This window comes from Coenobita brevimanus, chromosome 54 (assembly GCF_032717465.1).
Source record: "Coenobita brevimanus isolate Jiangsu-jjx chromosome 54, ASM3271746v2, whole genome shotgun sequence".
Taxonomy (NCBI): Eukaryota; Metazoa; Arthropoda; class Malacostraca; order Decapoda; family Coenobitidae; genus Coenobita; species Coenobita brevimanus.
In genome coordinates this window covers 2,112,077-2,138,393 of record NC_137007.1, presented here as the reverse complement: position 1 = coordinate 2,138,393, position 26,317 = coordinate 2,112,077, and the positions used below count along the sequence as shown (strand labels likewise).

The 26,317-nt window shown below is 39.7% G+C and overlaps 2 protein-coding genes across 2 annotated transcripts in view; one reads left to right on the top strand and one right to left on the bottom strand.

The window, feature by feature from the left end:
- Nucleotides 1-10,350, top strand: part of Dcr-1 (Endoribonuclease Dcr-1) — a 62,483-nt gene extending 52,133 nt beyond the window's left edge. The window contains exons 20-21 of the mRNA XM_080273346.1: nucleotides 5,931-6,151; nucleotides 9,940-10,350. Coding sequence (XP_080129472.1) covers nucleotides 5,931-6,151; nucleotides 9,940-10,350 — 632 coding nt within the window. The remainder of the gene's footprint in view (nucleotides 1-5,930; nucleotides 6,152-9,939) is intronic.
- A 7,136-nt stretch (nucleotides 10,351-17,486) lies between these two features.
- On the bottom strand, nucleotides 17,487-25,849 carry IFT20 (intraflagellar transport 20). The gene is made up of 4 exons (XM_080273364.1): nucleotides 25,700-25,849; nucleotides 20,441-20,595; nucleotides 20,138-20,250; nucleotides 17,487-19,958 (listed from the first exon to the last, which is right to left on the bottom strand). The coding sequence occupies exons 1-4, from the start codon at nucleotides 25,824-25,826 to the stop codon at nucleotides 19,841-19,843; spliced, it is 513 nt and encodes a 170-aa protein (XP_080129490.1). The 5' UTR covers nucleotides 25,827-25,849; the 3' UTR covers nucleotides 17,487-19,840.
- Nucleotides 25,850-26,317: the final 468 nt, after the last annotated feature.

Here is a 26,317-nt window from a genome sequence, read left to right as displayed (position 1 = left end):
GCTCAGCTAGTTTTATCATTTGATTACATTCTACTTAGAGGTAGCAAGTAGTTGACTACCATTAAATATTTTAGGTATTGCCATGTAAGTGTCCAAGAACACTTCCACATCACAGTATTTCAAACGTTGTTATGTACTTGAGATTTTTATTTTCAGCAGTTTTTAGTAAGTATGTGGATGTAATTTGGTGCTTTGTTAGGTGTCCAGCCTTTAGAAAAACTTTGTTGTACCATAGCCAGATCCAGTAGGGATCCTCTGAGGGAGCAGCCATCATAGGCTACACTGAAAACCAGCCTACAGTATTTCTTCCTTCACCTTTATCATTTTTTGTTCTGTTTCTCCCATCTTTCCTGTCACCTTTATTACACTTCTTTCAGTTTCAGGTAGCTCTCCACTGAGTGACAAACATAATGGTTCCATGTAACCCTGAAAACCATTTATAGTGCAGGATGGTAACCAAATAACAGGGTGATGTGGAACCTCCTATGGTGCCTGTTAACTGAGTGGAGAGACGCAAATATGGCATTCATCCTGGAACAAAACCTTTATTCTGTTCCTGCCCCTAACTGTGGTAGAGCATTGTCTGCCACAAGGGAACATTAATTCACTGCATGGGATGGACCTGCAGGGGCAATTACCTGTCTGTGGTTAATGGGTCTGCTCAGCCAGACAGATGGGGGGTTGATCAATTTTTTATTTAAGGTACACATTACACATCTGCCAGATACTTAAACTTTTCATAAATTCACCCATTACCTGCTAACCCATCATCTTACAGGTCAAACCATCTGCACTTTTTTATTATTTTATGTTATCTGTGTACTTCACAGATGAGGTTGTTAGGCCAGTTTTTTAGGTTGTCAAAGATGTTTCAAACAGACGGAGGCACTAGAGACCAAGGTCTCATCACCCGTGGCTATCACTCAGGACCAGGCCAAGTCATTTGTGGATGCTGTTTTGGGGTCTCTCACTGGGGGAGAGAAGGATCTGCCTGTGGCATGGTTGAGATCAGTGCTTATGGCCAGAAAAAAGCCATTAGTAGTCAACAGGTACTGAGCATAAAACCAAAAAGCAGTGCTGATGCACCGACAAATCAAATGGAACCAGAAGACATCAGAGGTGTACTTGACTCGGTACCTTAAGACCAGGGCTGGTGGGCTAGTACTGAAGTTTCCATCAGCTGAGACCAAAGGTGAAGTGGTTGGGATACAGAATGATCATTTTGGCACTTAATGCTTATCAGAGCCAAAGAAATTGCTGCCAGAAATGAAGAAGAAAGGCCTTTCGTCTCCCTTGGGTGATGTGTGACATCATCCCAAACATTCTGAATAAAAACAATAGAATTAAGAAGCTCATTGTTCGAGGTTGTACCCTCAACCTTCTCTTCACAAAAACATGGAATGACGCTAAAACTGCTGTCTTGAAGATGTCGCCAGAGGTGAGATCCTCCGTCATAGAACAGGGCACCTATATCTATGTGGATCTTATAAGATTCCGAGCTTTTGACAGATTCTGGGTTACAAACCGTCATCATTGTCAGGTTTTTGGTCATACATCTGAGAGGTGTTCTAGAAAAAATGATGAACCTAAATGTATTGTTTGTGCTGGAGCCCATAAATCTAAAGAGTGTAATTGTAAATGTGTATAAAGGGAAGGGTGATGCCCTGGAAAGAGGAAATTATAGAGGTATAAAGCTTTTAGATCAGACAATGAAGGTAATGGAGAGCGTTTTAGAAGGTATGATTAGAGAATGAGTGAATATTGATGAGATGCAGTTTGGGTTTATCCCAGGTAGGGGACCACTGATGCCATATTCATTGTTCAACAGCTTCAGGAAAAATATATTGGTAGGAGAAGGGATCTTTATTTTGTTTTTGTTGATTTGGAAAAGGCCTTTGACAGAGTCCCTAGAGAGGTGGTGAAGTGGGCCATGAGAAAGCTTGGCTTGGAGGAGTGGCTGGTTAGGGTGGTTATGGCTATGTATGTGGGTGCTCACACCCAGGTAAGAGTGAATGGAGATTTGAGTGATGAGTTTTCCATGAATGTTCATGTGCATCAGGGGTCAGTCTTGAGTCCCATGTTGTTTATCATGGTACTTGAAGCCCTTTCACATGACTAAGGGGTCTTTGTATGCAGCATGTGTTAAGGGTGTAATGCTGTATGGTAGAGACCTGGTGAGTGAAGGAGGAAGATATTCGCTGGCTCAGACGTACAGAAATGACAATGATTAGGTGGATGTGTAGTGCGTCCCTGCGTCCAAGGCCTGGAGGGGCTGGGTTTACGATGGAAGAGTTGAGAGGTAGGATGGGACTGGAGTGTATTGGTGTTGTGATGAGGAGAGGTAGATTGAGATGGTTTGGACATGTCGAGAGGATGGGGGATGATAATTGGGTGAGGAAGGTGAGAAGTGTTAATATTGGGGGTGGGGTTGTGAGAGGTAAACCAAGAAAGACATGGGACGAAGTCATTAAGTGTGACCTCAGGGTTAAGGGACTGAACAGGGAGGCTGCAATGGATCGTGCAGCATGGAGAGCCGCCATTATGTGACCAAGGCCGACACATGCAAGGATGTTGGAGCTTATAAAAACGAAAATGAATGTAGTAACTGAAATTCACCCAAATGCATCAACTGTTCTTCCATCAGACATAAAGAAGCTAACACTAATTTAGTCGGTTGCCCATTTTGCATGTATCTGTTCCTGTGATTTCTCATAGAAACAGATTGATTGAAAACACCAATTCCGACCATTCAAAAAACTATGTTCCTTTTGAACCTGTTAAGGATGGGTCTTTTAAACATTCATTCCATCTATAATAAGATAGACCACATTAATGAAGCTCTAAATTGGCGCGAACTTGACATTTTGTGCTGGGCTGAAGCCTGGTTGTAAGAGTCTGATATATAATTTGTCGTGCTTTGCCATAGACACATTGTGTTATAAGTATTCCCAGGCATGGTGCTGACTATCTGGGAGGAGGTGTAGCACTCATCAACTTGGCAGCACTTGCATACGTTACTCTCATAGACTCAGACCTGACCCCATCTTCATATCAAGTTATGGAAGTATTAATGAATTTCCATCAGAATACCATTAGAATTGCAATTGTCTATCGATCAGGTTGTGCGGGCACAGATCAAGGTTTTATGGAAGAGTTTGGGCAGTTTCTTGAAGTGTTTTCTGTTAAAGCTGGAGGACTTCTTGTTTGCAACGATTTCAGTTACTAGGTTGACAGTTGCAGTCAAAATCATTTTCTTCAGAATTCCTTGAGTTGATCACCCAAAATAATTTTTTCAGTTATGTGAGTGATCCGGCTCATGTCACATGACACGTCCTTGACTTGATCTTGTCCCCTGTTGATTGCAGGCGTGTATCTATGTGGAGGTTGACTTAGTTGGCCCCTCATCTCCGACCATGCTCTGATCACTTTTAGTTTTGATATCCTGAAATCCCTTCCTATAAAAAGGTCATCAGGTTTAGAAATTACAGGAAAGTTGACCATCATTTGATGTGTTTGGAAAAAGATCAGCATTTAAACTAATGTACATTGATTCTTTAGATCTTTCTTTTGATGATTTAGTTGATATTTATAACAATGATTTTAGGTCAATTTTTGACCGTTATTGTTGTCCTGAGGTAGTAAAAACGATCATTATACATGATAATTCTCCGTGGTATGGTCCATCCATTAATTCTTTTCATAGACAACATAGAAAGGCAGAATGTGAGTCACGCTTGCAACAGACCGAATTAACTCGTTTTATTTATGTTTTTGCTAGAAGAACAGTTGTTCACACTGTAAAAGCCCAAAAGGCAAGGTATTATCCCAAAAAGTTGATTTATGTGGTGGTGATAAGAAATAAAAAACTGTCTGCAGTTGTGAACGATTTGGTTGGTCGGAGGAATGTAATTGTTAAACCGTCCGTATCCAATGCCCAATTGGCGTCTGATTTTGCTACATTTTTTACAACTAAGATATCTACCGTAAGAAATTATTGAGACATCAGTTCTTCTAGTGAAGTGTACTCAGTTGACTTCCAATCATGGTGCACAGGGGATCATTTGCTTTCAACAGTTCATCCACTGGATGTAAATAAAGTCAAATGTTACATCAGAGAACTTAACAAAACATTTTGCCCACTCAATCCGTGTAACTTGTCACAACTGCCTGATGTGTACGAGCTCACAGCAGACTTTATCTGCAACATAATAAGTAGATGCTTCTTAGAAAGTAATTTTGTGCAATCTGAGAAACGTTTTTTGCTTAGGCCCCTAATCAAGAAACCTGGCCTTAATGTTGAGAGTATGACAGATTATCATCCCACCTCTAACCTGTCTTTCTTATCCAAGTTTATTGAGCTGGCCATACTTGATCAACGCTTACCACTACTCAAACATAACAGAGTTGTTCCTGTTGTTCAATCATCATACAGAAAATGCCATTCAACTGAAACTGCATTAGCAAGGATTCATGTGACTTGGTGGCAAACACCTGTTGTGGGATGTCCTCTCTCCTAGTTGTGTTGGATCTGTCTGCAGCTTTTGATACTATATATCATAAACTGTTGTTTGATGATCTGTATTTTCATGGCGTTCGTGATAGTGCTCTTTTGCTCCATATGTCGTATCTGTCGGGCAGATCTCAGAAAGTAGTTGTTGATTATGCTAGCACTGATTCTGCTTCCTCTCTGATCAGAGTCCCTCAAAGGTCAGTTTTGAGTCCAATTCGATTTTCAATCAACACGAGTAGCTTATTGTCTTTACTTGATGCTCATGATGTGTCCTATCATTTTCATGCTGATGACACCCAGCTCTGTGTTAAGGGATCAGATATTAACAATACCAAGACTAAGCTTAAATCTCTAATGTCTGATATTAAGATTTGGATGGCAAGGAGGAAACTTAAGCTAAATGATGGTAAAACTGAGATCATCATCATCAGAGGAAACAGAAGGGGTGCCCTGGCTTTGGACATTCGTGTGCCACAACATCATCTGGTCAGCTCTGTTCGATATCTGGGTGTTTATTTTTATTGAGAGGTAAATTACAAAGAACATATTAATCAATTTGTCAGAGGGTGTAACTTGCATATCAGAAATCTGTACTCTGTGAGAAAATTCCTGAATAGACATTGCCTCTCATTGGTCCATGCAGTCGTCTTGTCTCGTGTCGATTATTGCAATTCACTGTGGATAGGTCTTCCAAATAATTTACTAACAAAAGTTCAGTCTGTGTTGAACAGCACAGCAAGGCTTATCATTGGTCTACCCCCGACAACCTTGACTACCCAGTTCGTAATTGAGCTGCCTTGTTTACCAGCAAAGGCTAGAATTGAATTTAAACCGTGTCTAATTACATTCAAGGTTCTTAAGTTTGGTGGACCGAAGTATCTTGCTGAATTGTTACAACTTCCATTGGCACACTCAGGTGCGATGTTACATAGCAAAGATGATTCCTTGCGTCTTGACGAGCCTGGAGCCATTCTCCGTCATCTTTCTCTGATCGTGTTTTTGTGTATAGAGCCCCTGGATTATATAATAGATCGCTTTTGTCCATGAGAAACTCTAGTTTGTTGAATCCTTTAAGAGACAGCTGAAAGCCTTTCATTTTTCAAAATGCTGTGACCTGAAGAGAGTTATTCTGACAGATGATTATAGGGTTTAATTATTGCCACTTTCATATTTTTTTTCTGATGAAGTTTGTATTGTATATAGGCCGACACATGCAAGCATGTTGGAACCTTTAAAAAACGAAAACAAAAACGATGAGATATGTCAAAATTCTTGTATTTGTAAAAATAAGGTTATATGTGTCAAGCACTAGTGAATTCCCCATGGAAGGACTGGCGCTTTTGAGAAATGAAAGACCAGATTATTACATGTATTATTTATTTTTTACTTGCTAGATTAACTTTTTAAATTTGTCCATCAGATTACCTGATAACTCGTCATCTTTATGAGGACAAACGTCAGCACTCCCCTGGTGCCCTGACTGACCTGCGCTCGGCTTTGGTCAACAACACTATATTTGCCTCACTGGCAGTCAAGTACGACTTCCACAAGTATTTCCGACACTTTTCGCCCGGACTGGACCGTGTGGTGAGAGATTTTGTCAAGATGCAGGAGGAGAATGGTCACAAGATTAATGAAGAGGTGAGGTGTTATATGCACTCCTTCTTCTTCTTCTTCTTCTTCTTCTTCTTCTTTTCTTCTTCTTCTTCTTTTTTTCTTCTTCTTCTTTTTTTCTTCTTCTTCTTCTTTTTTTCTTCTTCTTCTTCCTCCTCCTCCTCCTCCTCCTCCTCCTCCTCCTCCTCCTCCTCCTCCTCCTCCTCCTCCTCCTCCTCCTCCTCCTCCTTCTCCTTCTCCTTCTTCTTCTTTTTTTTTTTTTTAAGGTGACTTTTCAAGGTAAAGGTAGTTAGCTAATGAAATCTATTTCTATTCCTTTCAGTTCAGAAGAAGAATGTATGATAGAATTGTCCCTATACATCAAGAATAAGGAATACAGCATTTAGAATTGTCTGTATACAGCAAGCATAGGAAATACAGCACATCATTGGATTAAAGATGTTGAAGGGTCAGTTTGTCAAGATTTTTCACTGGTACAATGGATGAGCTAATCCAAAGGAAAATGAGTGCTGGTGTGCTGGGATGAGGTTGTAGAGTGTGACGTCAGGGATGAGGGGCTGAATAGGGAGGCTACCAGAGATTGAGCAGTGTGGAGAGCCTCTATCAGGTGACCGAGGTTGATGCATCCAAGCAGTCAGACCCTTTGTAAATGATGTGAAAAACGTAATTTACACAAGTATATACGACCAGGGTACTTGAGATTTTTTCCTTTTTTGGTTATGAATCAGATTTGTTGAATACCATAATAGTTAATTTGTAGGGAAAAGAATGAAAAATACTCATCATTCCAACCCTACTACCTCTTAGGAGGTGGGATGAGTTAGAATCCAGGTATTGCACAGGAGGAGAAAGCACTAAAATTTAACTTTACAAAACAACATGGTCATTGAAACTGGCTCTACAGGCATTCACCCAACTCGGTGTCTTTTGAGCAGTGTAACTAAAGTACTAAGAAAAGTGCAGTTTGTTTGATTATTTACCCTTGTGTGGGCACACACTGATCACTCAGTAAAGAATACATCATATTTTATGTGAGAAGTATTTGTAAGTTAATTAAGAGCTTTAAACTGAAAAAAAATGTCAAGTGAATGCATGGTGGGTGACGAATTATGGTATGTCTTAGTGCCTGTATGAAGTGTTGTAATTCAGTTCTGCCCAGTGAGGGCTTAGTGCTTCTTTCAAATAAATGCAATTGTTGACTCCATGAGATACTACAGTGAGAGTGAAGTGTGGCTGCAGTCTTGATACTAGCCTCACAATCATCACTCTTAGGGAAGAAACTCAGCCACAGGCAAATAGTCAAACTCCAGTTTGAGGTTATTGCATTGTTACTGATCTTTTTAGACATTTTAAATTTCATTTTCTCAACAGTTTCCAACATTTGCTGGTAAGTAATTACAGTAGTTGGTTTGGGAATTGATTTTCCTTCCACTTCATATGAAATATCAGCTTTACCATGACCAACCTCAATACTGGGATTCCTTAACCCCTAGACACCGGGTATATTTCGGTGCAGCCGTTCTCTCCGTATGGGCATTTTCCCCAAAATCGCTTGTTTTCAAACCTCTTCCATCTGCCTCTGAGTGACTTTACATTGAGTGACAAGCCAGATGGTTTCCTGTACACCAGGAAACCATGTGGTAATCACATAACCAAATTATTGTACCTGGTGGTTTAGTGGGTAATTAAGGTGCTTCAATTGGATTGAGCCTGTGTACGTTTCTGTCTGAGGGGTGGTTGGGGTTTATTGCTCATGTAATGCCACTCGGGAATGAGTGAGGCTGGTCACTCATCTTAAATGTCAGGACCAACTTGCCTAGCCCCAGGCTTTTACACTCTTTATAGGGCAGCATAGGATTGGATGATGAATGGATGAATATCTCTGAAACTATAGGGGTTAGGAAAACAAACACCATATAAATCATCAACTCTTCTTCTTGCAAATGAAAGCATTCCCAGTCTGGTAGTGGTCGCATCAATTACTAAGGACGTGAAGAAGATGAGTGGCTTTTGGTGCTTGAAGCAGGATGTATTCATGTGTGTGCATGTGGCCCCGACTTCGGCTTTGCTCTCAGCGTGATAACTTCTCCACTGCTAGATAAAGTAGACACTGTGGCGTCCAAGGCACATCCAGTGACACTTTCACTGAACCTCTCCTAGTATCCTTGGAAAGAGATCTGGAAGGGGTGGATGAGGCAAGGGGTCGGTGTGAGGTGGGAACGGAATCAGACAAGGATGTTTCAGAAAACATCGTTCCACACCAGGCAAAGTAACAGAGAAGACTGAGGTACCCGTGCATTGGGTGGTGGGAGTCTCTCTCCACCCTTTGGTGACGAGATCAAATGGGGGCCACGTCAAATTGTGACGTTAAAACAATTGCGGTTATTACTGACACCGGACGGTCTCTGTCCACCCCTTTTGCGTCAGTCCATACCCGGCGAATACGGGTTAAGAGATAGCATGGGATCTTTTTTGTGTATTTATGATATATGGACGTAAGCACAGTATAGATATTTATGCCTGTGAGGGGGAACCACGATTGTGTGGGTTGGAATGGTGAGTGAATGACTGTAGGGTTCATTTAACTGGGCTAATTCTTGATAGATCTACATTTGTCATGTGTTTCATTTGCTCTCTGGACTTCAAAAATGCCATACACTATCTTTGTGTGGGAAAGGAGGTTGTGATGATGATGTATAATACTGTATGTATGTATGTCCCAGACTAGCCAGAATAAAATCCCTTAATATCTCAGCCATCTTAGTAGGAGTCCATCCATCCATCATCCAATCCTATGTTGCCCCATGAGGAGCGTAGAAGCCCGGGGCTAGGCAGTTGGTCCTGACATTTAAGATGAGAGTGACCAGCCTCACTCATCCCTGAGTGGCATTACATGAGCAATAAACCTCAATCACCCCTTGGATATAAACCTTCACCGGTTCAATCCGACTGGAGCACAATAATTACCCACTAAACCACCAGGTGCCAAAATTTGGTTATATGGTTACCACCCAGCATAGTAAATGGTTTCCTGGTGTACAGGAAACCATTTGGCTTGTCACTCAGTGTAGAGTCACCCACAGGCAGAAGGGAGAGGAAAGAATGAAGGAAGTAGGAGTCAGTCAAGATTAAATAGTTTTTAGTTGTGAAACATTTGACTCTTGATACTTTATTCATCCATCCATCAACCAGTCCTATGCTGCACCATGAGGAGCCTAGAAACCTGGAGCTAGGCAAGTTGGTCCAGACATTTAAGATGAGAGTGACTGGCCTCACTCATCCCTGAGTGGCACTACGGAAACAATAAACCCCAACCACCCCTTAGATATAGACCAACACAGGCTCCATCCGACTGGAGCACCATAATTACCCACTAAACCACCAGGTGCCGTAATTTGGTTATATGGTTACCACCCAAAATAGTATGTGGTTTCCTGGTGTACAGGAAATCATTTGGCTTGTCACTCAGCGTAGAGTCACCCATAGAAGGAAGAGGAAGGAATGAAGGAAAGAAAGACAGAAGAGGGAGTGTAAAGTCACCCATAGGCAGAAGGAAGAGGAAAGAATGAAGGAAAGAAAGACAAGAGGGAGTGTAAAGTCACCCATAGGCAGAAGGAAGAGGAAAGAATGAAGGAAAGAAAGACAGAAGAGGAAGGAAGGAAAAGAGGAAAGGGTAGACACCCAAAGCAGCACTACATTGAGTGAGTGGATGGTGAGCTTCCCCAGCTAAGTGAAATACACCTTGTATTAGCTAGAATAAATCATGGTTTCCTGGCCATCCTCTGTGTGTTAATAACAGTGAATTCCTTTTGCAGTACTACTTCATGGAAGAAGATGAGTGTGAGGCTGCTGAAGATATTGAAGTGCCCAAAGCACTTGGTGATGTGTTTGAGAGTGTGGCAGGGGCCATCTTCCTGGACTCTGGGGGCTCTCTGGATGCTGTGTGGTCTGTATACTACTCCATGATGTGTCGGGAGATTGAACAGTTCAGTGGTGTAGTGCCCAAGTCACCAATACGGGAGCTGCTGGAAATGGAGCCAGAGACAGCCAAGTTTGGTAAGCCAGAGCGCTTGGTGGATGGTAAGGTAAGGGTGTCTGTTGAGATATTTGGCAAAGGCTCCTTCTCTGGGGTGGGTCGTAATTACCGTATTGCAAAGTCCACCGCTGCCAAGCGGGCCCTTCGCCACTTGAAGAAGCTGCAGATGATGGCTAGTCAGGGCATCTGAACATGAATACTGGTATTAATTTTTGTCATACCTTACTTTAGAAGTAGAGGGCAGAAACTGATGTGTGTAGATAAGAGTACTGGAGTCAGGTCTGTGCCACCTAAATCATCAGTAGCAACACTATAGTAGAAATCATAGGATACTAAAATAAAGAATAGTGCTTTTAAATTTTGAAATGCAAGTTGCAGAGAAACTGAATATGAAACAAGGATGTGGGGTATTTAACTCCTTCAGGCATTTTGATGCTTTCAGCATTGTATCATCATACTGCATTAAGTGCAAAATTCGCAGTGCTTGCAGGCTTTCATCTCAGAATTTCATACTCTCAGGATCTGAAGTGAAAGCACCTGCACTGTAAGTATAGGCTTTGAATCCCTTCATTTTTCTGATGCAGTTGATCTTGGAACTCATGTAATTTTGGAGCACAATACAAAAAACATGCATGTGCCTGAGGGAGCCCTTTGTCTTTTTTTTTTTTTTTTTTTTTTTTTCCGTAGATGATTTTATTCAGATTTGGGGAGAATTTTTGAACTGGAAGAGTTAGATATTGATGTAATCACCCCCCTCAGTAATATAGTTGAACAGAGTTATTGAATAAAATGATTTGGTGGTAGTGTGACGTAAAAAAAAAAATCATGATTAAAGGGGTTACCGATAATAGGTATAAATTTGTTATGGGAACTGTCAGCAAATATGTGTAAGAGTAGGACAGTAAATTGTTGTCTCATGGGAAGTCTTACTGATAATTGGTTTAGCCAAACTTAAAATGTTTCTTAAATGAAAATTCCACATGAAATTTGCTACTTCATCTTGTTGCTTATTTATCCATTAACTTATGGTTGATTAAATAGTACAGATATTTGGTGAAGAGATAACTAATTAGACCACCTAAATCTGTTAAATGATATGGGTATTCTGTGGATGTTTATCAGATTTTTTTGTCTGTTATATTTGCATTATTGAACTTTTAGGAGAAAGATTTCAATCTGTGACATAATGTTGCATATTTTTGTTAATATAATTAGTGTTTTAGTTACGGTATTTCATTTCTTATACAGTATTTAGTACAAATGTGGTGAATTGTGTTGATTTGGTTTGTTTTCAGTATTAGATAAGAATTTACCAAGATTTATAACCTATTCAGTCATTTTTTATCAGAGTACAAAGGTGCATAATATGTATGATATGACTCATATTATTGCAAACAGTACCAGAGTCAAGTGCAATCGACAGTGATGAAAGCTGTTTTGTTTTGTATTTTGTTTGGGATAAGCCCTTAATTAATACCAGCCCTTCTGTTTCAGTGACGTTGTATAATGATTTATTCTTGCTACATTGAGATGAACTTATTCAACTTTTGAAAGTTTTCAAACAGGAGGAGTTAGATACACCCTTCATTAACCCCTTCACTACTAGAGGTTTGTCTTAGTTGAACATTGAGCAGTCTTCTAGTGGTAGTAAGTATAAAATAAAAATATACATCACCTGATGGAAAGGGTTCATGAAAGAAAGACTACAGTAGTTGGAGGAGAAAGAAGGGTAGTTAAAAGTAGCACAGTTGGCTGTGAAAGTAAAGATTTTGGTTTAGAATAGAATGTAGCAAAGATTGCAGCTGTAGACCAGAGTTCTAAACCCACCCTTCCCACCCAGCCCAGCCCTCCACACATTTGTACCATCCACATTTTTTAAAGATTAATTAAATGACATCAGTCATCCTAGGTAAAGTATGCAAGTAGGAGGTTCCACTAGTATTATTAAGCTCTGATACAATATGCTAAACATGCATCAGCACAGGAAAGATGATGGTAGGGTATTATTTTAACCCTTAGTTTATGATATGCTTGTCAGACAGTAGGTCTGTGGTATAGGAGAATTGGGAATAATCGATTGTTTTCATTTCAAGAATTCTCGTGGAACTACTTAACACACTGGAATAAAACATCAGTAAACAAGTAAATCAGTCATTTTGCCTACAAATGAAACAGATTAGAAGAACCTACGTGCTCAGTTCAGGGGTAACTATGAGTTGAAGACAAATTTTTTTTTTTTTTTTTTTTTTTTTTTTTTCCCCCAGACCATGTGTGGGCCAACTTGTGCCCAGGCAGGCAGAAAAATAGGCACCATCATCCATAGTGTAAGACAGAAGTTACATGAAGCCATATATGGCTACCCATCAAGCATAAAAATGCATTTTGTGATGTAAGGAAACATGAAAAACAAAAAATCTGGGCAAGGTTCTGGAAGGCATGCTGCTTATGGACAGGCATGTTGCAGCGTATGGGTTAAAAGATAATGAGATAAATAAAAACTGTACTGGAGGTCGCATGAGACCAGCAAGATACAGTTGATGAAGACATAGTAAGTAATAGTTAGAACAGGTTGTGTGAGAAGGCAGAGAACTTCCTACCGTATATAATGTTGTCTGATTGGAAGATGGTAGGGATTTTTTGTTCCTAGTATATAGTTAGTTAAAACTGAAAGTGCATTTTTAGAATGAAGATGGTGTAGGGCTGTAAGATGATTTTGAAGTAAGACATAGTGCAGTGCATCAACTCTAATGATATCAAAGCTTATGTTTCATTTGAAGGAAAGAGCACGTTAGCTTCTTTGGTATATAGACACTGCGAACAGATTTTTTATGATGATACTGAAATGGTAGGTGGGGGCACTCACCATCCACTCACTTGATGTAGGACTGCTCTCAGTCAGCTTCCCTTTCCTCTCTTCCTTCTTTCCTTCCTCTTTTGTCATTCTTTCCATCCTTCTTTCCACTTCCTTCTGTCTATGGGTAACTCTAAACTGAGTGACAAACCAAATGGTTCCCATACACCAGAAAACCATTTGATATGCTGGGTGGTAACCATATAACCAAATTATGGCGCCTGGCGGTTTAGTGGGTAATTAAGGCGCTCCAGTCGGATTGAGCCTGGGCAGGTTTATATCCAAGGGATGGTTGGGGTTTATTACTCATGTAATGCCACTTAGGGATGAGTGAGGCTGGTCACTCATCTTAAATGTCAGGACCAACTTGCCTAGTCCCGGGCTCCTACGCTCCTCATGGGGCAACACAGGATTAGATGATGAATGAATGAATGAGTGAATTAAAGAAAGATACTTTTACCATCATCATTGCAGGGATAATGGTTGTAGGTGTTGGAAGCTTGTTATAAAATAGATTGATGAAACCTGTCTAGTTTGCAGTAACTGTAGTTGGTGTGCCGGTGAGCATGTGGGGAGCGCTTTAATGTCACCCCAGCTGACCTGCAGTCACAACTGTGCCACCATTTTGCTGTGATTCTTTACCTGACACTTAAGTTCAAACTGAAAGTCTGACAGTTTAGTTCCATATATTGTTTTGATATTTTAAGTGCAAATACATTTATCTGTTGTAAAATTTTACTTAAATTAATTTTATAATGTTAAGTACAGAGCATAAATTTTTAAGTTATATATACCATAGTGACCTATAATATACCGTAAACATTACTGCCATGGTGTACGATTTTATGCATTTAACGAATAGCAGTCAACAAGTGGAATGAATTTTCACTGCCTGGCAACTATCCAGCTGTAATTGCTGCTGGAGTTTTAGTGTATATGTTGCCGGTACAGTATGGATCAGGAATGCTCCAAAATTTATTCCATATTAAACAGTACTATTATGTACTTCTTTTGGAATGTCAAAAAAGTTGGTTCTTTGTACTGTACTGCATGAAAGTTTGGATATACAGTTCATGTCATATACCCATGAGATCTTTTAAGGTCTGCTGTCCATAAAGGAATAACATCACTAGATTTTACTGCATTGTGACCCATTCTCTGTACCTGACCGTGTCTTACTGTATTAGATATTTATTTGGGAAAATAAAAGTTAATGCAGAACTCTGATGATAATGTAGCAGCATATGAAAGGGACTTGTCAAGATGTCTGTAACATTATTATTAATTTTGTGTTTGCTATTCAGTTCATTAATGGAAGGGAAATGTATTCACTCAATACTATTGCACTTTCTCTAGTGTACAGCACATTATCTTATACTTAGAACTGACTTTATACAGTGAGGTACTGGTTTGTTATTGTTATTTTCTACACTTGATGCAGTTTCTCTGGGATTAATGGTAGGTAATATTATTTTAGGGTTTCATACAGTGTAGCCTGTTAGAACTTTGTTGTTACACTATGTAGCTACTTCTTTTTTGAAGGTGCAATGGTGGTGAATGATGAAATGGAACATTTTGCAGCATAAAAGAAAGCTTAGCATCACTTGTTGACTGAATGTGAAGTTGATAATGCAGCTTTGATGTTGTAATATATTATTTCCATTATTTTGTTGATAAATTATGAGGACTAATCAGAGGTGCCTGCTGAACAACAGTTGTGCACTGTACCTTTATTTTATTTTATTCCCCCTTTTTTTTTTTTTTTTTTTTTTTTTTCCCCTCCAGATGCAGTGTGCAGAATTTTCTGGTAATTGTAGTGTTGTTTGTTTGATGCAAGTAACATTGAGATATGTAACCTCAGTTGTCTTACCTAAAAGATACATTCAATCAATCATTTCCTGTGGCACCCTCGGGGATGCATAGGGCCTCGATGAACTCACACCACCACATCCTATCTTGTGCTAACTCCTCAAGAGCTCCCCAACACTCATCTCCAGCTTCCCGTCTCATTGTCCTCACCCACGTCTCTTTTGGCCTTCAGGATGAGATAATGTCTGCAGGCTCAAATATGCTTGTTGCACTGTCATGTTAGGAATGTATACTAGCATCAGTGCAAACATATCTGTCAAGCTGTATTGATATTTGTTGCTGTCAACACCCACTGTATCAAGACTAACTGGACACAGACCCATTCCCAGTCCAGCCAATGCAGATGTTTAATATGTACATTTGCGACATTTGTTGTAGTGTACACAAAATTTTAAAAGCAGCTGTGTCACAGACATTACTAAAAGATCATTTATAATACAGTACAAAATTTGTCAGTTTAGCTTATTGTGTACCTAACTTACATGGGTGTATTGTGCAAATCCAGTCAAAAGGTTATTGTAAAGACAGGGAGGAGTGGTGGGGGGGGTAATCATAGGCATTTCATATGGGATTCAATCTTGAGTGGACAGGTGATGTTAATAGCAGTCTCACCACCCTTTGCTGTTGTACCACATTAGTCGTGTTTATTGCTTTTTAGCAAAGATTATTATTATTATTATTTTTTTTTTAATTATTTTTTTTTAATTGAATTTGTTCTGAGTGGATTTTAATGTACTAAACTCTTCATACATATTCAAAGATTCTTGCAAGTTTGATAAAGTTATGGTCCATTGTAATAGATATGTTGTGCTCATCAGTTGTTGTTCCATTTATTTTATTTATTTTCTTTGTGTAGTACAATTCTTTCATTTTGATGGGATCTCTTCTAAGCTGAAAAATTTTCTTGAAGTAATCCAACATACAGTATAAAACATCCTTCAGCCGAAAGGGCTTAATCTGTTTAGGCAAATCCAGACCACTACTAGACAGATACAAACACAGTTTGCTTTTTTAATTATTGTTATTATTGTGTTTATTGTGTTGTTATAGTATGAGTGAAGTATATAAGTGACATACCTAAATCCTATATATGATAATGATTAGTGCAGCAGCTGTCAGGTAGTATAGTTAAGCTGTGGAAGTATTGATATATCCGTTAAAAATTCTGTGTACAGCATCTGAAAACACCCTTGTTTCCTTCCCTCTTGCAAGGTGCCATCCAAGGTTTATTGTAGTTAAGAAATAAACAGTTGCAACATGGTAAGTGAAGGCACTTATATCAGCTGCAGCTGGATAATGAAGACTTCTGTCTGCAGTTGCTCATGGTAAACTCATTTAGTCTGGTTTGTTGGTCAATTTTCGTAAGTAATTTAGCTCCGAGAACAGTGCCAGGATCTTTGGTTATGAAATTTTCCTAGTCAAAATATGATCCCAGGTTCATGTTCTACAGAGGAGCTAGGTAGGTTAAGTGGTGTTAGGTAGGCCATTTTTACCAGTGCCATTGCAGGTTGTCTGAGCTAGGTGTGAGTGCCTCCCTGCATACAGTGAGGGAGGCAGTGGCAGCTAGCAGCCCTCTTTTGTGATCACTCCCTGCACTGGTGCTCATCCACCTAGTTTATAAGGGACTTTTTTAAATGTTTATGAATAGAATTAGCTTTGCTTACTGGTAGTGTAGATCTGTCAGCAGATGTAACACTTGGAACTAATTGATCATATTCTGAATATCTTAAACTTATATGAAGACATAAGTTTAAATTCATTAAAAGCAGTGAGTCCTCAGTGTTGCATTAAGAAAGAAGAGTTGAGTTGGAGATGGGTATCCATATCACAAGAGAGGTTTCAGCTCTTCCAGCCTCGCCTCTCTGTGGTAGTGAAGTCCAGCTCTGTGTTGCTCTCTCAGTCAGCTGTCATAACTGCAGTGTTGTCAGCGATAGGGGTCATGTATGTTAATGTTAAGCGATCTCAGTGTGCTGATGTTTTTCATATTTTTCTAGTTCTAAGATTTAAAGTTTACAAGGGGATTGCTACCTTATAATCAATAGACTTTTTTTCTTTCTTTCTTTCATACTAGCACATTGCTTGTAGAAGCTTATATACCCATTTGCATAAGTAACCAAGCCTTTCATTAAGCTCTGTATTGTTTACATGATGGTTGCAATGCTGTGTTTGTTTCAGACAAGATTATTATACATGTATAATGTAATGATACAGCTATGAAAGCTTTAATGTACTGGTATTTACATTTTCATAAATTGGCTATTCCCAAGGCTGTGAAAAAAAGAAAAGAAAAATCAGAATTTGAACTGCAGAATAATTAGAGAGTTGCTGAGTATATCCTAGATTGAGCTGTCACTGACAAGTTTGGCATCAGATGTAGCTAAGTACAGGAATATTAATACTGTACCTTGTATTAAACTGAAAGATTAATGTAATACTAACTGTTAATTTTTTCATAAGTATTCATTATGTGGAGGTGCATGGAAGAAAGCTGTACAGCAGTTTATTTAAAATTTTAGGCATGGTTGTGCAGCACTGTATTTTTCAAAAACTTTATGGTAAGTCTTCATGTTACAGTAAGTAGTTTTTATTGAAGTCTGTGATGCTTATTATTTCTCTAGTATAAAGCAAAACAAATTCTATGAACAATGAATTGCTCCTTTATGAAGTAGTTTTTCAGCTTCATCCAGTTGAAAGTACATACTGATTGTACAAAAACAGGTGATGTTTTGGAATGCATTCTTGATTCAAATGGAAGAGTTACTTTAATATGTGCATGTCATCATTCTTGCAGCTACATTTGATGTCAGAATCGTCTATCCACTGCTCAGCCATTTCTTTATGTAGAGGTCTTATATTTAGGAAGGTTTTAGGGCACCACATTCTATTCTTTATCTTTTTATTTGTCACAACAGGTGTTAGTCATATTATTCTGGCACAATAAAATGACAAGTAAACATATTATAGTGCTTTCCTATCACAGGATATGAGATTAAGAGTGTTAAATGAATATTTGTTTTATAGTACCATGTGTTGTTCACAAGCAGTAATTTAACACCTTAATTTGGTGACATGTTTTCTGTTATTGCTACCATTACATGATTTTATTCAGCTTAGGCATATAAATAGCACCTAAGGAGTTAATTAAGGCTATATCTAGCCCTCAAAAAAAAAAAAAAAAAAAAAAAAAAAAAAAAAAAAAAATGCATTCCTAGGTGAAAGTCTGGAGGCAAAAAAATGTGTGTGGGGGGGGGGAGTGAAGGAGTTAAACCTGTATTGCCACTGACAGTGCAGTGATCACCATCACCATCATCATCATCATCATCCTGACCTCCTTTCCCACCCTAGGGCAGGGTGAGGAGTAGCAACATCCACACAGCCCAAGTTTGCCCAATCCAATGGGTCACGCTTCCATTCACTCATCATTCAAGCCCCCGGAATCCTGGCTCTATCTGAACGCCAAAAAACTTTCACTACATTCTGTAGCTTCACATAAACATATCCAGCAGAGTCAATCCGAATGCTGTCACATTAAAATGGGGTGCCAAATCACTGATCATGCACTTCTCAGCATTCATCCATCCAGCTCGATCTCTTGTCAGTTCCCAACTTTCATACCTCTCTTCCTCATACACTGATCCACCATATCCCTCCACCTCCTCCTTGGCTTACCGTGCCTCCTTCCTCCTTCAAATTCGCTAAAATACACTATTTTCACCACTACTGTTATCCATTCTCTCCACATGACCATACCATCTCAGTGCATGCTCTTCGATTCTGGTGTCCACAGACCTCCTCATTCCACATCTTTCACGAATCACATTATTTCATATCCTGTTCACTCTCTGTACTCCACATACATTCCTCAGCAGCCCCAACTCCAATGTTCTCACTCTTGACTTTTCATTTTCATGCCACACCATTGACTTACACCCATGTGTTAAGGCTGGCACTAACTCTCCTTCATGTAAGCCTCATGCAGCTGCAACACTCAAGTCTCTGTTTCTTATTAAGGCCTTCATAGCACCAGGTACTTTCCTTCCTTGTGTCACTCTACTTTCCACTTCTTTTGCACATTTTCCTCTTTTCTATCAGTGTACCCAGGTATCTGAATTCTCTCGCCAATTCCAGTCTCTCTCCACTCACTGTAACATCACACTGGGAGTCACCTCCCCTCATTTTTTTTTTTTTTTTTTTTTTTTTTTTTTTTTTTTGGCTAAAACCTCAGCTTTTTATAAGAAACATTGAAAATTCAGAGAGAATGTGCTCAGTTGAGTTTAGAAATACCAAATACATGTAACAGTACCCCCACCTTGGTACCGTATTCTCTCAGGCCAGGCTTAACAAGATGTTTTCTTGGGAGGGGTAACTATTCCTAACCACTCTTTACAGTATATGTAAATATTTCTTTATTTGGTACAAATTTATATGTAGTACATGCGTATATTGGTTTTCACACAATAATATAGGTGATATAAGCGTTGTTCACTCCCCCAAAACATCAGCATGTGGCACCTTCCTTTACGATGTTACCGCCTCTTCACTTCTGCTTGTTTCTTCCTCTGGCTTCTTTCTTCCTTTGTCCTCTTTCTTCCTTTGTCCTCCACCATGGGAATCACTTTTGCCTTGAATTTCATCATTGGAGAGACTGTGGTGCAACATGTACTGGCCAGGTCACTGCTAACAGGTGAGTTGCCGAGAAAATGGCGTACAGGGGGGGGTCAGGTGGGGCCAGGCATTATCTCCACCTGGCGTTGGGTAGAGGAAGGTCTCCCACATATGCCTACCAAAAATCACCCGTGAAACTTGAAAAACGTGCAAATGACGGACCTCACAATTACAAAATGTATGGATATGTCGTCGGGTGTCACTGTGACAAAACTCGGCATTGTATCCATATGTCGTCTGGACGCCTCGGGTTAAAAGGCTTGGCTAGGCTATGATGCTTGATTGGTTTAGTGTATTAAATGCATTTTTGACTTATGAGCAGTTTCTCGGAACGTAACTTTCGCAAGTGGGGGAAGACCTGTATTATCATCACTATCATCATCTCCATCACCTTTCTTGTTCCTGGGATCATCCTGACGGAGGAGAGCCATCATCATAAATAAACTAGTAACTATTTAAATAAATACCTGGTAAATAAATAAATACCTAGTACTGTACAGTGAAAATGTGAATTCACCAAACCTGTGGAAGTCACAGCATAGTAATATGTCACTCTCCGAAAGTGTACATAACTAGGGATGATTTTCGTTACTTTTGTAATATGAACTGTTCTATGAACTCAAGTTGCTCAGCCTCTGTGCGGTGGAGGGATTCATACTGTACTCTCAACCGCTCCAGTTCCAGCTTCTTTTCCCCAATAAGAGCCTGCAATAAAATGTCTCCATGAGTACTGTATTTGAATGCATGGATAAAGTTTGTGTTTGTGTGTGTGTGTGTGTGTCACATGCAAAGTATTTACAGTATATAGAAAACACTGTTCCTTTTTTTTTTAATTCTCTGGACAAATTCTGGTCTACTGTATCATTATTTTAAAAAAATGGTCCATTAAACTCACAAGAAGCTGCTGCTCTTGTGCCTCTCTCTGCTTGCTCATACTCTTGATCAGGTTTCTGCACCCAATTGCTTTCATTTTTTCTGCCTCCACTGCTGAGCTCAGTGTGTCTGCTACCTGGATGAAGTGGTCTGCTCGTTCATGGAATTCTCGGATTTCTGAAATTAATTAACACTGTGTGAGTAGCTAATCACAGACCAACCATGTAGCAAGGTTAATTCACAGCTACCAGCATTCCTCTTGGTAACTGGCAATGGGATTGTTTACCCACTCTCTTATCACAGCAGGGGCATCCATGGCAGCATCAGTGCCTATACCAAAACAATGTCAATATTTGTCCTCTGTATTGGCCAATTGGATATGTAAAAATGCTGAGATACTGTTACATTATTTTGCTCAAGAGCATGATAATTGTTTAAAGTAACCTGTCCATGTGTGCTTTGGTTGATTATTTGAACATTTGTGCAGCTTAATGAATGGTCAGTCTCATAGCTACACTCTGAGTGTGCTGAGTACACTACACTTTGGCTGGAAAGCAATGAGTCAGTCACTGAGAAAAATCTGTTTAATGTTATATGTATTGCCATTTACCAAACCTAGTAAATATGTCAGTGTTCAAAAATTTTGTTAGATGAACAAGGAAAATTTAACACAAAATAAAGGGAACTAATAAGTACAGATGTACAAATAACAGTAAATACAGGTACTGCCTGTAGCTGAGATGAAGTTATTCATGGCAACTGCATTTCCAGACCCTAAGATGTAAACACTATAGAATTTTGTACGGACTTCTAGCACTGGAAAGCTCACCACATTTAGTCCAATTAAGAAACAAGACTTGAAAAATGCATTTCTGATGTATCAATACATGTGCAATCCATATTAATAATTTTCACATGAACTACTGTACTGAGGATAAGTGTGAATAGGGTGGTGAAAATGGTATATCTGAGCAAAATCAAAGGTGGAAGGAGACACTAAGCCAAGAAGGTGGACAAATATGGTAAATGACTGTGAAAAAGACAGGCATGGAAGCTGCTAATGCTAAGGAACTGACAAAGAGATAAATCTAGCTGGTTGATTTTTGTGCAGAAGAGTGCATAACAAGGTTTGCCATCCCTTTTTAACTTCATGGTTGTCATACTGATTCTGTCAGATGGGTGAGGATGATGCTACATGCAGATTCCCCCCCCTCCCCCATCAGGTGGAGCCAAGATTCTGGGGGAAGAACAGTAAATAAATGGGAGTGTTGCCCATTCAAGTGGGCAAGCTTTGGTTAATGTCTCATTCTTTCATGTTTTTTATAGCCCTCTGAACCTTGTCTCACCCCACCCAATGGTGGGAAGGGAGGCCTGGATGACGATGATTACTGTATACACTAGCTGTAAGAAGGAAGTAGCCAAATTATGATTCCATTAAAACTTACGTTTACTATGACCATCACTAGAACCAACATTCAGATATCATATGCTCAGCTGTGAAATTCAATGCTGTGCCACATATCATCCTCAGGCAACTAAGTTCTTTGTTAGCCATGTACCATGTACCAACTTAGCAATGACCCATAACCAATATTCTCTTATAGATAAATGACACAACAAACAGATATAAAGAGAAAGTAGCCTTAAAACAAAACTAAAATTTATACTCTTATCACTGGATTCTGCTCCACCTGGGGAAACACTTTTATTTTTTTCTTTAAGCACCGGCATATGGTATTCACTTTTTCAACTTCCATTTTCATAAAATAATTAGGCTAGTTCAAGCTAATAATGTATATGAAAATGGTAATACAGTGTAAGGATCTACTGTATCTCTATTCATAGCCAGACACCATAATCCTGTGAGGGGTGATCATTTGTCTTTGAGTTACCGTACCATAGTAGTTTTACGGGGAAGGGCACTGACCCTCCATATTTTAGATCTCCATATCAAGCCATTCTCTCCTTGCATTAAGTGCAAATTTTCCTGTTTCATGAATTGGATTTTCAGACTACTTAGTTAAGGATATTACAATAGGTGAGTAAACCAGGTGTTCTTACCATAGGGGTCAGATTTTGAGAACCTGTATCTCGGTATATCCTACAATTTTTCCTGGTATGACACCACTCTAGTCAGAAATGGCTAATAATAGGATTCAAATTATGGGGTAATTAAAAAATGTAAAAAATTAGCTACCTGCCCTTTGCCAGTTTCCAAGACAGAGGACCTTCAACCTAGACCAGCTCTCATTATGGTAGGGTCAACCACTGGGTTAGGTTTGTGTGCCAGTTTGCAAGACAAAGGACCTTCCACCCAGACCAGCTCTCATTATGTTAAGGTTAGCCTTTGGGTTAGGTTTGAGTGTGTGTATGTGTGTGTAACTTTACTTTGCCACATAGAAATGGAAGAAATGGAATTCCCCTGAGCTAAGCCCTGTATTGGACTATATAGCCCCGCTAGGGTTACAGGAGGGAGCTACCCCTCCCGGCTCGGCAGCCCGGGCGAGGCTCGAACTTGCAATCCCCCGATCACAAGTCCAGCGCGCTACCACTGTGCTACCGCGCCCCCCTTTGCCACATAGAGAGATTTCAGTTTTCCAACTGTCCATTAGTCACCTTCATACCAGCATACCAAGTAGTCTGGCTGAAAGACTTGCACTGCCCGGTACAGGCTAACCATTATATTCTTTGAAGTAACTGAAACCTTTAAATATGCATTTCAAGCAAAACTGTCATAGATGAAAGTCCCTCTAACTGACATGACTATTAGGCAATTAAAAATATGAAATTTGCATGTGTGGCAGTAATATTTTTTTTTCTTTAATCCAACTGTGTCCTCAATATATATGCTCTGTCCTCATAAGGTGGTTGCGCTCTATATTAACATCAAAATGAGGAGAAACAATTGCTCTTCTAAAGTTTTTTAGTGATTGGTTGCTTTTCATCATCCCTTTTTATTAATACCTCTTGAGAAGAATGTAAAGTACAGCTGCAAGCAGGTCTACTTAAAAAAATATATATATATATATATATATATATATATATATATATATATATATATATATATATATATATATATATATATATAGCTCCAGCCAAATGCAGAATTATATTTTCATCCATTTTTTTCGCTATTTTAGACAATCCTATGACACTTTTCATTTATGGCTGGTGAAGGAGAGTAAGAAGAAAGTGGATGAAGAGTTTGGGAGGAATCTGAGTGTGAAATGGAGGGAGAGTAAGAAATTGTTTTGGAAGGAGGTAAAGAAAGTAAGGCAGTGTGAAAGGGGAAATAGTAGGGGAGTGAAAGATAGGAATAATAGATTGTTGGTGGAGAAGAGAGAGAAATTGAGGAGATGGAAGGAGCACTTTGAGGATTTGTTGAAGGTAGAGAGTGAGAGCAGTGTGAGTATAAGTGGTTGGGGAATGGCTGGGAGAAGAAGAGATGAGAGGAGGGAGGAAGAGATCAGTAGGTCGGAAGTAGTGGAAGCGATGAAGAAGATTAAGCTGGGAAAGGCCCCAGGAATTGATGGAGTGTGTGGTGAAATGCTTAGGTATGGGGGTGAGATTGTTGTGGAGTGGATATGGAAGTTGTGTAGATTGGCTTGGGAAGAGGGAAGGGTTCCAGAGGACTGGAAATCAGGTATAATTGTTCCTCTGTACAAAGGAAAAGGGGAGAGAGAAGTATGTGGTAACCATAGGGGTATTTGCCTTCTTAGTGTGACTGGTAAAATATATGGTAGAATACTCATTGACAGGGTGAGGCATATGACAGAGGAGCTAGTTGGAGAAGAACAAGGGGGATTTAGGAAGGGAAAAGGGTGTGTAGATCAGATATTTGTTCTAAGATGTTTAGTGGAGAAGTATCTAGAGAAGGGAAGGAAAGTGTACGCTGCCTTCATGGACTTGGAGAAAGCTTATGACAGAATAGATAGGAAAGGTATGTGGAAGGTATTAAGAATATATGGAGTGGAGGGGAAATTGTTGAGTGCTGTGAAGAGTATGTACGAGGGAGCTAGGGCTACGGTGCGAGTGGATGGAGAGCTGAGTGAGTTCTTTGATCTCAGTGTGGGACTGAAACAGGGGTGTGTAATGTCTCCATGGCTGTTTAATATATATATGGATGGGGTCGTAAAGGAGGTACAAGGTAGGGCAGTGGATGTCGGGGTGGCCCTAATGAATGAGGGTGAGATTTGGAAGCTTCCGGTGTTGCTGTTTGCTGATGATACAGTATTGTTGAGTGAAGATGAATGGGAGTTGCAAGGTTTGGTGAATGAATTTGGGACAGTGTGTAGGAGGAGGAAGCTGAAAGTTAATGTAAACAAAAGTAAAGTTATGGTGTTTGAGAGGAATGAAGTCACAGAGTGTGCAGTGAGGTTGGATGGTGAGGATATGGAGAATGTGAGTGCATTCAAGTACTTGGGTAGTGTGATGAGTAAGGATGGAACTTTGGGGGATGAAGTACGTGAAAGGGTACAGCAGGGAAGGAAGGTTGTTGGCACACTGAAAGCAGTGATGAGAAATAGGGAGGTGAGTATGGAAGTTAAGAAGTCACTGCATGATGGTATTGTGATCCCTACCCTGACGTATGGAAGCGAGGCGTGGACCTTGCAAGAGGGGAACAAGTCAAGAGTGAGAGCAGTGGAAATGAGTTACTTGAGAGGAGCATGTGGAGTGACATGGAGGGACAGGTTGACGAATGAAGAAGTGAAGGAACGTTGTGGGGTAGATGTGGATGTGGTTGAAAAGATTAGGAGAAATACACTGAGGTGGTTTGGACATGTGGAGAGGATGGAGAATGAAAGACTGACTAAGAGGGTGTATGTAGGTGAGGTGGAGGGAGGGAGAGGGAGGGGTAGACCGAGGATGAGGTGGAGGGATGGAGTTGAGAGGTATATGAGGGAGGGGGGGGTGAGTTGGGGGGAGGGGAGTCAAATGGTGGGTGACAGAGTGACTTGGAGGCGTTTTGTCTGCGGCCACCCTTTGCGGGATTAGGGCGTCGGGCTATAGATAGATAGATAGACTTATGACCTAACCTAACCAATCCTTCAAGAGTAAAATGAAAATAATTTGCGACGAGATGCCATACGCACCAAAATCTCGTAATTCTGTTTTTGGCTGAAACAATAATAATAGTAATAATATTAATGGGGAGTTATACGGCAGTTGTCGCAAGCAATGTTACTGTCCCCTAGTTTTAACAAAATCTGTTATTATATACAAGGTTACGGTGCGAAAAAAATATGATGCTCCCAAGTTACTACCATGAGGGCAAACTTACTGTCAACAAACTCTTTACACTCGTCCTTTAACTCTGCAGTCTGCTGGGCTACTTCAGGTTCTAGTACTCTTATTTTATTGAGTTCATCGAAGTACAGGCCTGCCTTGGCTAAAGTCTCGTCCGCCATGGCCTCGTCGCTTCCCGTCGCAGTTTGACGTTTGGAATGTAAACAATCGTGTGACGCTCCTCGGCGCCAGCTCATCAATATGAAATTTTGAAAATTGAAAAGGGCTTTTTGTATCAGTAAATAGATTGTTCTTTGGTATATTTTTAAAAAGTAATGTTAGTTCTATCTTTATGCTAACATGATAAAATCGATTAGCCCATATTACTGAGAACAGAAGATACAGAGTGTGTGTAATCTATATTTAGATATCACTATTCACTTATTACAATGTAATACTGAATAAAACTCAAATAAGGATGGCAAACATTTCAGAAGGATGTTTTATGTGGAATGGGGGAGTGTCATCAAGTTGGAGGAATGATGCGTCGTTCTAAACCCAGTTTATGATGTAGATATATGATGGCAAAAAAGATGCATACGAGCTTGAATTTTTTTAACTTTTCTTCATTTCACATAGATTTAAAAAGTCAAGAACACAAACAAGATAAGCC